The 15,177-nt window shown below is 56.3% G+C and overlaps 1 protein-coding gene across 5 annotated transcripts in view; it reads right to left on the reverse strand.

Annotated features, from left to right (window-relative positions):
- The window catches only part of LPCAT1 (lysophosphatidylcholine acyltransferase 1), a 40,878-nt gene that overhangs the window by 10,589 nt on the left and 15,112 nt on the right, over positions 1-15,177 (reverse strand). For 2 of the 5 annotated variants that reach the window (XM_022581334.3, XM_022581339.3), the window contains 7 exons: positions 13,187-13,329; positions 7,316-7,530; positions 4,912-5,024; positions 3,534-3,594; positions 3,182-3,240; positions 1,605-1,639; positions 638-692 (listed from right to left, as the gene is read on the reverse strand). In XM_022581334.3, the coding sequence (XP_022437042.2) occupies positions 638-692; positions 1,605-1,639; positions 3,182-3,240; positions 3,534-3,594; positions 4,912-5,024; positions 7,316-7,530; positions 13,187-13,329 (681 nt within the window). The other 3 variants (XM_089908653.1, XM_022581338.3, XM_089908652.1) reach the window with 3 other exon arrangements.

The following is a 15,177-nucleotide window of genomic DNA, read 5'->3' on the forward strand; positions in this document are numbered from 1 at the left end:
CTGCATGAATGTGACCATACTTATCTGAGTAGAGAGGACAGGTATTGTGACTTTGGAAATGGGCTGAATGCTGGGAGGCAGTCTACCTGGTCTGACCAAGTATTAAACAGGATAACAGTATGATAAGTTTAGCAGTTCGATATCAGCAGTGTCAGTACTGGGTAAAAGTATAAGCCAAAAGAATCAGTAATTGCAGGTATGCCAATCTTACGTGCCCTTAAGCTATGCTAACCATAATAAAAGAATGATGGGCTTAGCTTCCTGTTGATTTTTAAAATCCTATCTGAATGGATAAAAAGTCACGCAAGAGACACAAAGTTGATGCAAACCCCCTGGGAAGCACCTTTAAGGAGCCATGCGAAATGGAAAAAGTTCAAAGCAAGACAGATGACATATAACTTTGTATCTGTACAGACACCAACATGACATTGTATAATATTATATCTACAGAGACCCCTATATATCATTGTATCCATATAACATTATATGTATAGAGACATCAAAATAACATCGTGTAACGCTGTATCTATAGAGACCACAATATAACATTATAACGATACAGGCAGAATAACATTGTATAACACGGCATCTGTATAAACTCCCATACAACATTGTGTAACACTGTATCTATACAAACCTCAATTTCCACTTGATTGTGAAACTGACACAACGTGAGCCACAGGATTTTCAACCTTAAAAATGAATGGATTTTACAGCACTGGTTAAAAGCTTCTCAATTCCTTTTAGTTAAACTACTAGCTCTGGAGCAAAGTCTCCAGACCCCGCTCCCCTGCAGAGGGCACCGCCGAGCAGGCAATTCTCCTTCCGGAGGGGATGCGGAGCCTTCCTCAGCCTAAATCTGAACCTTAAACACACCACTGAGTGACAAGGTTACTTTGATTAAACAGAAGTCTCCACTGAGCTTATTAAACACACGCACACCCGCCTGGCTGTGCCCTGTCTGTCCTCCCGTTCAGGAGGTCTCGTCTACCTGACCCCGGCCCCATCCTGGCTGTCCCAGGCCCTACATCATGCCATCCCCATGCCCAGGCCACCGGGACCCTGAAGGATCCCCTTCCCAGGCACTCCCCAGCTTCCGCCCACTCCGCCCTCCAGCCTCAGCAATGCCCTCCCCCCCCCCCCCCCCCCCGCCACCCACCACTTGGATGCGCCAGGGGCCTCGGAGGGCTCTGCGTGGCCTCACCACCCGGCCCTCCGCCTCTGAACGCCAGCCCACATGCCGGCGCCTGGACCCCCGTACGCCCCCAGCGGCCGCGCGCGAGGAGGCCCCACGCTCCCCTCTCCTCTCCGGGCTGACCATGTGCAGCTGATCGCCGAGCTGACAGACACAGGCGGGAAGAGAAGTTCTCAGTTACCTTCCCGCCAGGGCCGAGGACAATTGACTTCAGCCCTGGAATCCAGGAGTGGGAAGAAGGCCAGCCTCGTGCAGCTAGCCTCCCTGGGCCGAACCAAACTGCTGCCCAGCAGCAGTGGCCCTGCGCTCCGTTTCTGCCTTTGCTAAAGTAAGCAGAACGGCGGTCACTGGAGCGGGCCTGCTTTCCTGGGAGGACAGGACAAACAAGACAGTGCGGGGTCTGACTTACGCTCCAGGGCCTTGCCACGTCCAGGTGATGGTGTCCTGGGGGCAGAAAAGGAGCGATGAGTCAGGAAGGAAGCCCCTCCTCCTTGCCCGCTGGCCTCGCCCCGCCCTCACCCTCGCCCTGGCCGCCTGGGACCCCAGAGGCGCTGTCTTCCCTACCAGCCGCATCCCCTCTGGGGCAGGGGAGAAGGGGGAGCCCACCACCGCAGGTCCCCCCAGACTCGCTCACCTCTCCTCCCACGGCCCCGGGGTCACCCATCCCAGCATCCGCCCAAGACCCCGTCCTGCCCCGCTTCTGCCTCCGCCTTCTCCGGGCGCCCGGGGCAACTTCAGTCCACGCCCGGACCTGCTCTGTGCTCTGCAGGCCCCGCCCTACCCATCACCACCACCTAGCCAGGTGATGCTGTTGGCAGCCCCGTTCCAGCTCCACACCCACTTGAGCCCCCAGGATCCCCGCCTGGACGCTTGGTCAGAGACGCGACCCCGACGGTCAGCCCCGGACAGGGGCAGGGAGCGCAGAACAAAGCCACAGGGCCGCATCTCCCCCACCCCGTGCCTGCCCGGGGTCCCACGGGAACATTTCAGATGCCCTCCATCCTCAGCCACCTAGGTGAGGACCGTGGGTGACACACGTCCCGCTTCTACCCTGACACCGGTCACCCACCAGGGCTTCCTTCTCTCGCAGGCCTGACACCCACCCGCACCCTTATGGCTCCTGGAAACCCACCTGCCACGGGGCGTCCCCCACGCAGTCCCCAGCCCAGCCCCCCCCACGCAGGTCTGTGCTCAAACCTTAGCCAGCCGAAGAGCACGTGACACAGACCGTGAGCGCAAGGCGGGGGTCACCGTTCCCCGAAGAGCCCAGCGCCGTGCTTCCAATACGCAGATGCAGCAGACTTAAAAAGGGGAAAATCTAGAATCCTACACACTGGTGATGGAGCCTCATTCTCAGAAGCTGGCTAGCGAACGCACCTCGTCAGAGCTGTAGGAACAGCTGCGTCTGCTGGCCCGTGCGGCTGCCACTTCTGACTGGTGCTCACACACCGGCCCTGTCCACACCCATGGGCACACGGTCAGTGCACTGACCTTGACCCCAGGGCCCTGGCCCGGAAGAGGGAAGGCTGAAAGCCCCTGGTGCTCACAGATGTCACACGGGGGTTACAGGCAGGGCGGCCCAGGAGGAGTGCCCACAGGCACCAGAACCTCGTCCGGGCCCCCCACCCTGCGAGCTGAGCTGGGGCCCGTCAAGATTACCTTTCTGCACCTGGCAGAGGGACCATGGGGGCACTTAGCCTCTTTCCCTCCTGCTTGCCAGCCTCTGGGAATTAAATATTCTCAGTTTTCAAGTGTCCCAGAGTGCGAGCTGGGAGGCAAGAGCCACTGAGGACCCGGGGGTCTCACACCTACATGTCAGGCTCGAGGAAGGGCCAGGGCTTTGTGATCCATGAAAGCGGGACTTGTGAGCTAGTGCTGGGGAATGTTCCAGAGTGCCAGGGTAGATGGAGACAATGTCCTGAGATACCAGGCAATTCTCAGGCCCAGGAAATTCGCTGGACATTCGTGCCAGGAAAACACACTCACCAGTTTGTTTGGGTACCGCAAAACCACTGGCTGGACGGGAACTCCTGGGATAAACGCACCTGCAGAGGGAGAAAGGGACACCTCTTATCTCCCTGGCAGCAAGTCCCCTGCCCATACTTCCCGTGTGGGTCTCAGAACAAAGTGGGCTTCTCTGACAGGCCTTCCCGGTCAGCGGTCATTCAGTGCTGGGCAGGTTACCTCAACATCTGTGCCAGCTGTGGACACTCAGAGAAAACCCCAGGGTCACAGGAAACAGGCGCAAGGGCATCTCCTGGCTGAGGCACTTCGGTGGGAGTGAGGGTCTCCCCTGCCTTCTCAGGGCAGAAAAGAAATAATTAAGAAAACTACTTACCAGGCTTGAAGGTAATTAGGCAGGTCCTGTTGGTACAAGTGCCTTCTGGGAAAATCATTATCTTGAAATGGAAAAAAAAAAAATCAGCATCAAAGGGACAGTTCTGAGTTCACAGGGGCCAATTTCACAACCTATTTCCTCCAGTCCTGATGTGACTTAGGTACTTTATATTCAGTTGAAAAAGTTAAGATGCATATAGAAGCCTTCAGTAATTTCCCTTCTAACTGCTGGTTTGACTAAAACCTGGAAGCAACGCAGGTACGCGAACAGCACGTGCCTCCTTGGGTGGTGGGATATGTGAACAGGTGGCCTTAGCGCCCACCTGCAGCTGCTGTGCGGACGAGATCCCCCTGCCTGGAGCCGGCAGCCACGAGCACAAGGCAGGACGAAGGTGCAGGGATGGAGAGCCCGTGGCTGAGTACGGGGCCTGGGGTGGGGTCGGGGAGAGGCTGGGGCTGGGCCAGCGGCACAAACACCCACAGCATCAGTGGCGGAGTAACGCCTTCCTCGCCAGGACCTCCAGTCACTCCAACTCCTACTGACTTGCAGCAACATAACGTAAGCTAACTTTCCCCTGCGTGGTGGAAAATACAGCCCGCGAGGCTGCTTTCAATCCTGAGCCCCAGAGAAAGATCATCTCCAAGGGGCACCGAGTCAGCGTGGGACCGGCCCCAGCACGCCTGCGGGTCAGGCAGGTGAGCTGAATGGCGGAGGGGCTCAACCTATTCTTGTGTGGATGGCAGCTGGAGGCCCCGGAAGCACAGCCCCCAAAGGGCTGCCCGTCCTCGGGCATGGGTGCCACAGCAAGGCCTTCAGTGTCTTCTGAGCGGCCAGAACCCAGAGTCCTGTGGGACTTCCAGCTTCTCAAGGTCGGCTCGAGTGAAAAGAAAAACTACACATACACAGCATAGGTCAAACGCACCCACAGCTAACACTGGCCGAGGCCCCCGCTGCCCGGCCCGGGGCAGCCTTCCCGATGCCCCGAGGGAACCAGACACACGCCAGACAGGCAAGCCCGGAACTTTTAGAAGCAATGGGGTACACCTTGCAGCCTAAGGCAGTATTCAGACATGAGACCATGCTGACCCCAGGGTCAGGGCAGCCGGCTCTTTCCGACACAGAACTTAAAAGACGATTTGGGAACTTGAGATGCACGTGAGAATTGTTTCCCCCTATTTCTTTTATTTTTAAAACGCCAGAACCCAAACTGCCTGATAGTCGGCACATTCTTGGATTTGCACTGATCGAAAATAAAACGCAACGCAAGGAACCCAGCCTCCGGGGAAAGCAAGCTCTGGCCCTCGTGTTCCCCTCTCCCCTCCAATCCCTAAGGTCGCCTCTAGGAAGGACCGCTGAGAACGCAAGCAGCGCTGCACACCTGCGGCCACTTCCCGCTGGACTGCGCCCTCCTCTTGATCACTTCCACCGTCTTCCTGCGAGAATCCTGGTCCATCCGGGACACGAACACCGGCCGGATGTACTTTATCAGAGCTGAAAGAGAGGGGGGCGGTGCTCGCGTTGCGGTGGCTGCTCACAGCGCCCGGTGAGAGGTGAGCCCCCCAGAGGTGCCCCGAGGGCTGTGCCGTGGCGCGGGCAGGCAGCCAGCCAGCCAGCGCGGACCACGAGGGATCGGGAGCGGGGGGCACTGAGGCTTCAGTGGACTTAGAGGATGGCCAGAAGCCCTGCAAACTGCGGGACCCACAGTGACAACTCCAAGCGTTCTCAGATGACAAATCAGGAGAAAGAGACAGATGGGTCTGACCCCATGGGGAGTGGAGAGCCTTTGGTCACCCGTGTCACTGGTGGGGGGCTGGGGGGGGGAAGTGGGGAGGCCCCAGAGCCAGAAGGGCCTGGGGCACGTGGCTCGGACCCCACCAGCCTCGCTGCGGGCTGAACTGTGTCCCTCAGAGAGACAGGCTGACGTCCTAGCCCAGGTGCCTGGGACTGACTTCGTTTGGAAACAGGGTCTCTGCAGATACAGTCAAGTTCAGATGAGGTCACACTGCACTGGGGTGGGCCCTGATCAGTGACTGGTGTCCCCGTAAGGAGGAGAGAGGGAGAGATCGCCACGTGATGACAGAGGCAAGGACGGGGTGATGTGGCCATGGCCGGGGGAGGCCCAGGAGAGCCGGGACCACTGGAGACCGGAGGGCGGCCTGGGATGGACTCTCCCTTGGGACCAACCTGCCGACACCTGGATTTTGGACGTCTGGCCCCCGGAGCAGTGAGAGAACACACATTGCTTCAGTTTTGAGCTCTGTGGCCTGTGTTGCCTTGTCACGGCTGCCCCAGGACACTCACTCAGACCCCGTTCCAGCACCACACGCACGGCCCCCAGCACGCGTGTGAGGTCAGGGTTCCCTGACCGAAGCTGATGGTGACACCCAGCACACTGGTCCTCTCGAACGAGGATGTAAAGGTGGGAAGATACTTCTTAGAAAACTTTGAACTGACGGCAGGCAGAGGCCGTGCCAGTTGGTCACCCTCCTGGGCCGGTGAGGCCACGTCCCCACCTGCTCTGCCCCAGGGCCACACCTCGCTGGTACCAAGATGAGCTCTGAGCTTCTTTTCTGAGCATTTCTGTTACTTGTAAAGAGTAATATTTCATGACTTACGTCTTGGAGGTCTTCCAAAAAGCAAAGAAAAACCATTTTAAAAAAGAATAAAATTCTATCTAGTTGGGTCCATGGCACTCACAAAATCTAAGGGATCTCAGTGATAGTTTTTCCCATGTCTTGAAACATTTTGCTTCTTCACCAAATTGGAACTCTTTTATCCTTTCGCACCAATTACTCCTGATGCTGCTAAAAAATGACCACGAGAAGGAAAGGGAGGTTCGGTGGAATCACCCAGAAGGATGGGGCGCAGGGAAACAGGTGAGCCCAGCGACCGTCCTGGCCGAGCACAGCACCGCTCCCCAGGGGGCGAGGGGGAAGGAGGCCTGCTCACCTGGCGGGGGGTGGGTTTTACTGGTCAGAGCTACTCTGTCCACACGGCAAAGAGAAGAAAGCGGATGAAGAGGCTTTTCCCAATTCCTGGACGGACGCGAGGCCCAAGGCACGGAACCCGGAGGGCTCTCTGGACTCAGGACGGCAGGGGTCCCCGACTGCGCGTGTCCGTGGGGACCCCACCCGAGTCCCACCCGAGAACTGCATGCTTCTGAGGACAGAAGGGAAATGCAGTCTCTGTCCCGCGAGCCCCGAGCCCGGACAACAAGGGCCCGATGCCTGCTTCGCTGAAAGGCCGCGGGTGGCTCTGTGGTCAAGACATTTGAAGCGGTGGGTAAATGCATGGGACGGGCAGGAAGGAGCCTCCCCTGGAGCCTCCGGAGGGAGCGGGGCCCTGGGGCACCTTGATGGCAGGCTTCTGGTCCCGGAGCTGGGAGAGGACGAATTCCTGTGATTTTAAGCCCTCAGCTTTGGTGACGGGTTACGAGGTCTCAGGACGCTCGTACACCTGGATTTATGGTACAGAAACTAACTCAATGGGACAGTTACTGAGTTGTCCCCAACTTCTAGAGCTTCTGTGTGATGAGGGTGACACGTTCTTGTTAGAACTTCAAGGAGCACTTCAACACCTTATAGCCAAGGGCACTTGCGTGTTAATAAAAAATGAAAATCACAACAATATCACAGAAGAAATCACAGCAAAGAAAACAGGGATGCAAGGCCCAGTGCCTATTTCACGTGGGTATGAGCTGTGTGGGCGTGGCTGTGCTGTCACCGTGACCCGGACTGGCCGGCACTGGGGGTTCACTCCCAGCAGGACGGGGGCTCACTCACTTCCCCATATCGGGATGTCCCTGCTCTCCGCCTTCATCACGATGGAGGACATCGTCATGGTGACGGGGATGGCATCGAAGTAGGAGGAGTGCGGTGCCAGGGTGAGGATGGCGGCCTCGGCGGGCAGCGCCTGCCGCCCCTTCACGGCCACGCGGTGGAAGCCGCCGGCAAACCACATGGTGCGCATGATGGCCTTGAGCAGGACGTCCACGACCCTGCAACAGAAGCACAGCTGTCAGACCCAGGCCTGGCGGGGGACGCAGCCCCATTGCCCACACCCCATCGGGGACTGTGCCAATCCCAGAAGACCTGCCGCCACTGTCACTGAAACATCCGAGGAGGGAAGGGAAGGCGGCTGTGCTTTCTTCCCTCCGACTGTGCACATGGGCAGCAGAACGCTGTCACATCCTTTCACTCAAGAAAACGGAAGCTGTCTCAGCCCCGTTACAGGGACAGCAGCATGTGAGAAGGGAGGCCCACAGGACAAAACGAGAGACACAGACACGTCGGGTGATCTCTCAGCATCCTAAGGATATAAGTTTTAAATGAAAAGAAATCGTCAGCACCTAAAATGCACGCTGAAATGTGGAGAGGCAGCAGAGCTGAGGTCAGGAGCAGAGATGTGCTGGGTAAACCTCACCCTCGCCTCCCACAGGTGGCCTCAGGCTCCGGGATGCAGCTGTTACCTTCCGGAAACCAGCCTTTTCTGGATGAAATTAGATGGACAATAAATTTGGAAAACCGAGTAAAAATCAGGCTAGATTAACTGAATTTGCTTCTTATTTATTCTTTTTTAAACATATGAGAACGTAAGCATGTAAATCTGCACATTCCCTTTCATAGGAATCTCTGACACTACAAACCAGATCACTGTTCACGCCACTGAAACCACGGTGGGCGACGGCCTGGCGGGCAAGTGACTGCAGGCCACGCACCCGAGTCCTTGGGAGAAGGGCCATCTTCAGGAGGACCCGTGTCTCGCTGTGCCGCTGTGCTGCGTGGGTGATCAAATTGGGTAAAAGTCACTGCATGGAAGCACAGGGGCCTAAACCCTTATTGGATTGATTTCCCAAGGGGCTTAACAACCCTCTCAAGAGAATTCCCAAGATAAGCCCTGACAGATCTGAAGCTGCACCGCGTCTGCAAGGAGCCACCTGGAAACGACCTCCTCCGACCACGGGCAGGTCCTGCACAGTCAGTCACCCACGCAATGCGGGGGCCACGCTGGGCGCTGCGTCTAGAGCTAGATGACTACAAAGCACACACTTCCAGTCGCTTGTTCTACTGCACATTTTTAAATACACTTCTCTGCATGCATGTTATTTTTCACAATAAAGTCATTTACAAAAATAAAAGCCAATGGATGTCAGTTGATGCACAAGGAGAAAGAAACAAGACTGCGGGGGAGGCTGCAGTGGGAGCGCAGCCAGTCCCAGGAAGGCAGGTCCAGGAGGAGAGCTGGTGAAAAGGGGGGTCAGATCTCAGCCCCTCCATCGGAGACACACCCACCACCTCTCGGGTCCAAAGGTCAAACAGTGACAGTGATGTACTGGGACAGGAAAAACCAAATCTGATAATTCTCTAAGGTCTTGGAGGAATTCTGTCCCCAAGCTGCCTGTGGGGAAGAGATGCCTATGGGTGTGGGTACCGGCCTCAGAGCAGAGCCCTGGCCACTGCCCAGTGCAGGGCCAGTACCACGGTCCCAAGGCAAGGGCACCAGTGACACCGGAGATGCCAGAGCTTCTCCAGGGGAAGGGAATCGGGAGACAGATCTACGTGCTCAAGGGCAGGGACCTGCACCCCGACTCCATCTGTCATTCATCACACAGGTGGACACCTCAGACTTGGACGTGTGGGCAGAACCACCTACATGATGGATAAGAGGAGTATGACCCTGAGGAGACCCGAGGGCAGACATCGGAAGAGACGTGTAAAAATCCACACGCATCAGGACATTACAGTGCCAGAAGAGAGGGATGCTCTGAAAAGGTCCAGAGGACAAGAAAAAGAAAATACTCTTGGAAATCAAAAGTCTCATGCAGAAATACCGGTTCCCTAGGAAGGCTCAAAAACGTGGAGAAGGGGACCTCCCAGAACATGCAGGAAAAAGAAAAGGACAGAACTATAAGATATAAAGAAAATAGTTTCTCAGAGTTGAAGAAAGACCCAGATCTTCACCACCATCTCAAGGTGCTGAGCAGAATGAATTTTATGAAAAAGACTCATATTATTTCCTTTGAGAAGTTTTCAAATTTCCAACAACAAAGACTTTAAAACCTCTCAGAGAGGAACAAACGGGTTTCTAGCATCAAAGCTGCAGGTGTCAGCAGCGCATCTCCAAAGCTCTGTGGACACACGACGTGAAACCTGCAATTCTATACCCAGTCAAACTACCCACCAACACAGAGGAGAGAATAAAGACATTTCCAGACACAAGATGTGAGTGAGTTCCTCCTGCACATCTTCCTTCTGAGAACCCAATACTCCAGAAAATCTTGGAACAAAGACAAAGAAAACAGGCCCAGGAAATGCAGATCATGCCTGAGAGCGCAGCAGAAGAGAAACACACGCCACGCAGCGGTCAGGGTCCCGGACTCTCTGGGAGGAGAATGAATCCCAGGCAGCGGCCGCAGGACTCTGGGGGTGGAGAACTTTGAGGCTACACTCAGGGCTCATTATTCCCTTGGTTAACAGAAAAAATAAAATCGGAAATTCTGTGAAATGGAAAACACAATACAAGAAGTAAAGTTCAGACTCTACTTCACAAAGCAGGCAGATGTGCAGGTGACTTTGAAAAACCGTGTGAGAGAGAAGCACATGGTGATGCTGCCCACCACCATCACCCACCGCGGGGCCCCGCGTGTGCAGAGGTGCAGGCCACCCGGTGCCCCTCGGGGTTGGGGTCCGACCCCGACAGGCCCAGAGCTCATGGCTCCTTCCCCAGGGTGACAGAGGCAACGGGAGAAAAGCCACACACACGTGCGGAGGGCGTCTGCGTGGCGCTGGGAGGAGGGACTGCAGGCCTGCCCTCGGCCACCCACCCTTCCCCACCACTTTGCTGTAACCACCAACTCGCGTTACTCCAACGAAAGTGAGAAACGCCACCAGCATACACGTGGCGACTCAGAGTCGTCACGGAGATGACCCAGGGATGGACGTCCCCACACGGGGCACTCAGGAAAGGGCATCGTCTGCGATGGACCGACTCATGTCACCCCACATTCCTATGCTGAAGCCCTGACCCCCAACATGACTGTATCTGGAGCTTCCCCAGTGAGGTCCCGGGGTGGGACTCTGATCCAGGGGACCGGTGTCCTTACAGGAGAGGAAGAGGTCTCGCCTGCGAGGACGCGGCGTCTGCAGGTGGACGGAGGTCCCGCCACGAGCCGTGGCTGCTGACCCTGACCTCCCACTTCAGCCTCTAAAACCGTGAGAAACGAATCCTGCTGTCTGAGCCCCGCCGTGGTACCCGGTTGTGACGGCTGAGCTGACCCTCCTGAACCCTGAGTCGGCCAAGGGCCAGGGCCTGCACGACTGGTCGGCAGTGTCTCCTGCCCTGCCTGGTTGGGTTCTGTAAGAAGATAAATACTATAGTTTTTACAACACTCTGTGTTTTGGAACACAGAGTCTTATGCGCAATTGTGTCGTTCCTCCTTTCGTTGAAAACCCAAGATTTTATTTTAGGAAGGTCTGACTGACGTTAACTTATATTCAGCAAAAATCCTCCCTGATCAAAACAAAAATCTGCTCAAAACCGCACAGCTGTGCCTGGCGTGAACCAGCCCACCGCCACAGCTGATGGCGTGACGTCCTCTACTCTGAGTCCTGTTACTTTAAACTTGTTTCCTCCTAACTCCCCGTGCCCCAGACTCAGGACCTTCTGTCACTGTGTTTCCTTTGAGGAGCTCGGGGCCGGGTGTTTGTTCTTGTTTCCATGGAGCCCAGGGCTGTGCACCGAGTTCCCGAGAAACACTGCTGTGTGGAGACCCCGTGGGCTGCAGGGGGTGGGAATTCAATGTGGGCGGCATGTGCAGCTGGGGTACATGCCAGTGCACATATAAACACACACATATGCGCACACACACTTATGCACACACTCACACGTACACAAACACACACGCATATACATACACACATATACACACAGACACGCCCATATACACATATACTCAGGACGATGCTCAGGCTCCGCGTACCTGAGCACCCAGAGCTCCCGTGAACCTTAACCCCACATCTCCCCACGTGGGGCACATCAGGTGTGCACGTCACACACACACGCACACACACACGGTGCCTCTGTGAAGCGAGCGGGCTGTCGGAACTAAAGTTGGCTGTGGCCCATTTATCACCCGATGAGACCAAGTACATTATTGCAGACAAGAAAAGCTACAGGGAGTCAAAACAGGGAAATGGAAACAGCCCAGAGTCACCTGTTTTGAAAAGACAGACGCCGAGGTTGTGCAAGGTTTCCTCCTTCGTGGGAGAGGACGGCGGGGAGGCAGGGGAGCCCAGCCCCAGAACAGAGCGGGGGGAACAGGGAATTAAGACGCTTTTGATCAAATCATTCGTAATTTGTAAAAAACTACAAAATCTCTGCTTTCTAGCTCTGGGTTCTCAACCAAGTGAAAACTGAAATTCTGATTCCTATTTGGTCTGGATTTATTTTGCTTGATTATATATTTGACACCATATTTTACAGTTAAAACATTAAAAAAACCCCCAAATCTCAAGGTAAAGCACGATTTCCAAAGAGATTAGAAAACCCAGCTGTCTATGCACTCGTTCACTCTTTCATTCATTCATTCACTGACCCATTCATTCATTCATTTGGGAGAGACTTTCCTGTCCCTCAGGCCAGGCTCTGTGCTGGGGGCACACCCACGGAGACAGCCATGTCTACCTTCTGGTTTCTAGGGAGGGGGAGAGACCATGGTTCACTTGAAACTGGGGATGGTCTGAGGACGTGAAATATTACCACGAGGAGGGTGAGGGGTCCCCAGGCGCCATGCTCATGTAAGGCTCAGAAAACCCTTGAACCTTAACTGGCCGTCTCTGCCCTGCATGTAACTGCTGCTCTGACCACGGCACGTGGGCAGTGGGGAACCAAGGTCCAGGATGGGCGCCCGTTTCCACAGCCTCTCAGGGCATCAACATTCCAGCAGCTCAGACACTGGGAGAGAAAGGAGGGGCCTGAGCTGGTCCATAAACCTTGCGGGCCGGGCAGCAGGTAGTTTAGGCCTTGGCCACAGTGACCCCTGCCCTCCAGGACAGCAGCCCTGGATGGTGTACAAATGAATGGGCAGGGCTGCACCCCAATAAAACCTCATTCACAAAAACAGGCTGCAGCCCACCACCGGCCCTGCGCTAAACTAAGAACACTTCTGTTCTGAATAAACCGTCCAAGGACCCTTAGGATTGATCGGAGATGCAGACACAGGGGGTGGCCAGCAACTTGGTTTTACGACCGGAACGGTGTCTTCTAACACACTGGAAATACTCACCAAAATCCTTCCCATAGCTCAACGTTTTCCTTCACTAGAAACGGCATGTAGTTTGAGTTAAGGAACAGCTTTAGGTATTTAAATACACAGGAAAGTGCTGTGGTTTCATGTCCTTTTGTGAGGCCCCTGTTGGATCTTCACTTAAGATGGATTCACACGTCCACCTACACGAAGCAGAGGCCACGCCAGCGGCAGCAGGCTGACGTGCGGCCTCGAGGGCAGGGGACAGGGAAGCACGGGACCCCTGTGCTCGGGGCACAGCACAGCGGCCACTCGGCTTGCCGGGCCCTGGAGGGAGCCTCAGGGCAGGATGCTGGCAGGGGGAGCGCGGGCCTGCGACCCCCCAGGGCCCCCACAGACGTGCACTTACCTCCGCCACAAGGCCAGGGGTTGCTCTGGTTCCCGCTCAGCGGATCCCAGCGAGGCCACAAGCGCCAGGGGCCAGGCGAGCAGCATCATGACGGCGGCGACCAGCAGCCGGATGGGGAAGAGTGTCAGCGTCATGGCGGCCACCTGCGGGGACAGGGCACGGTCACGCGCGGGACTGTCCTCTGGGCTCCTCGCGCCGCCCCGGCACCCGCCTCCCGTGGACGCTGCGACCCAGTCCCTCCTACAGCCACCGAGGGGACGCCTGGGGTCGGGGTGCTCTCCTGGCCGACGGCGCTCCGCCCACTCCCAGCACCCCCAGCAGGCAGCCCCGCCCCCGAGCCCCCTCCTCAGCGCGCCCAGCAGCCCCTGCACACAAGGATGCTTTCACGGGGCCACAGGCACAGAGCTGGCAGGACTGGGCTCAGACCACAAGGAAGACGGGGACTTGGGGACTCTCCAACCCCAGGAAGTCACAGACGGGATGGGGGCCCAGCAGGGAGGGAGGGGGGCGTCCAGAGCCACGGGCCTGGTCCGGTGGATACGGGGAAAGCAGGCTAGGGCTCCATGGGGAGGGCAGGCCCTGCGCGTGAGGGGGGACACACGGTGGACGGGCAGCTGTGACTGAGGTACCAGCACTTCTGCATGCAAAGTGATGTTCTGGCTCCACACTGGGGGTGGGGGACATTCAGGAACAGCGTGTTTTGTGATGAACTTGATCTCAGGCGGTCGATTAGAAAATAGGGGAGCGGAGGGATGACAAGACAAAACTCACGGAGCCTTACAACCAACAGATATGCAGTTTTTGATTATTTGCAAGAAAATACACTTGAAATACGTAGGTTTGGTGCACAGGAGACAGGAAAGACGGGAAGAGACCCAGGTCCGTGGTACCGTGTCCAAGCTGCTCACCACCACCACCCGCCACGCCCGTCTCTGCCACCTGCAGGCCTGCACGCTGACCGTTCCCTGATTCTCTGGGGTCTCCATCAAGGCCAGCGCTGCCGGACAGGAATACAACGCAGGTCACGTGTGGCATTTTACGTTTTCTAGCAGCCATGTTTAAAAACACAAAGGTGATGAGATTAATTCAACACGCAGTTTATTTAACCCAACACGCCTAAAATACCATCATTTCCGCACGTGCGTAGCGCAAGGCGTGGGCGAGCCAGTTCACACTATCCTCATTGCGCCCAGGGAATCCGGTGTGCCCTGTGCCCACAGCACGCCTCAGTCACGCGCGCCACCTCCTAGGCGCCCTACAGCCACGTGTGGGCCCAGATCTCCATGTGCTGTGACGATGGTGACTTTGAACGACCTCTCCCCCCCGCCTTCAGGGGCTGGGGTCCCCTGGCTGAACCTCTGGTTTCAGCACAAGGTGGAACAGGGCCGGTGACCCCGGCTCTGTCGTGGCCGCCACTGGTGACAATGCTTCCTGTTAAATGGTGTGGGGGGGGGTCAGACAGAGCAGGGATGTGCTGGCGGGAACGTGCCTCCCACCCCGGGTTTTCTACGCGTCTTGTTTTGGGGTCAGCGTGAACGGGGTGAATGTCACCACAAGTCTTCCCTGCGGGATAATTACGTGCTCATCTGTCACCCTGTCCACGTGACCCACGGCAGTCACGGCTTCTCTGGTGTCACAACCTCGGTTCCGGCGCTGGGAAGCCACCTCTCTTAAGGCCTCGCCAGGTTTGTTTGCCAACACGCGTCTGGAAGGCGAGCCTGGCCACGTCCTCCGCACCGCCGTCCTCGGGTCCTGCGGTCACCACGCCAGACACCAGCCCACCTCGTCGGAGGAATTCCTACGGAGCTTCCTGATGGCTGTTCCAATGCTTTTCATTGTTTATCTAGATTTCCTATTTTCTGGAGTTATTTGTGTTTCTGTCAGGGAGGAAATCTCTGGGCGTCCTCAGCAGGCTTCTCCTCCCACCCGATTCCCCATGGTGCGTTTTCAGGATAATCGTGAGAACCGCTGCCCTGATCTACAGCATCGTT

The sequence above is a fragment of the Delphinapterus leucas genome, chromosome 3 (genome assembly GCF_059928025.1).
Source record: "Delphinapterus leucas isolate spDelLeu-1000000601 "Yukka" chromosome 3, BTC_Dleu_Yukka2, whole genome shotgun sequence".
In the NCBI taxonomy this organism is placed as follows: Eukaryota; Metazoa; Chordata; class Mammalia; order Artiodactyla; family Monodontidae; genus Delphinapterus; species Delphinapterus leucas.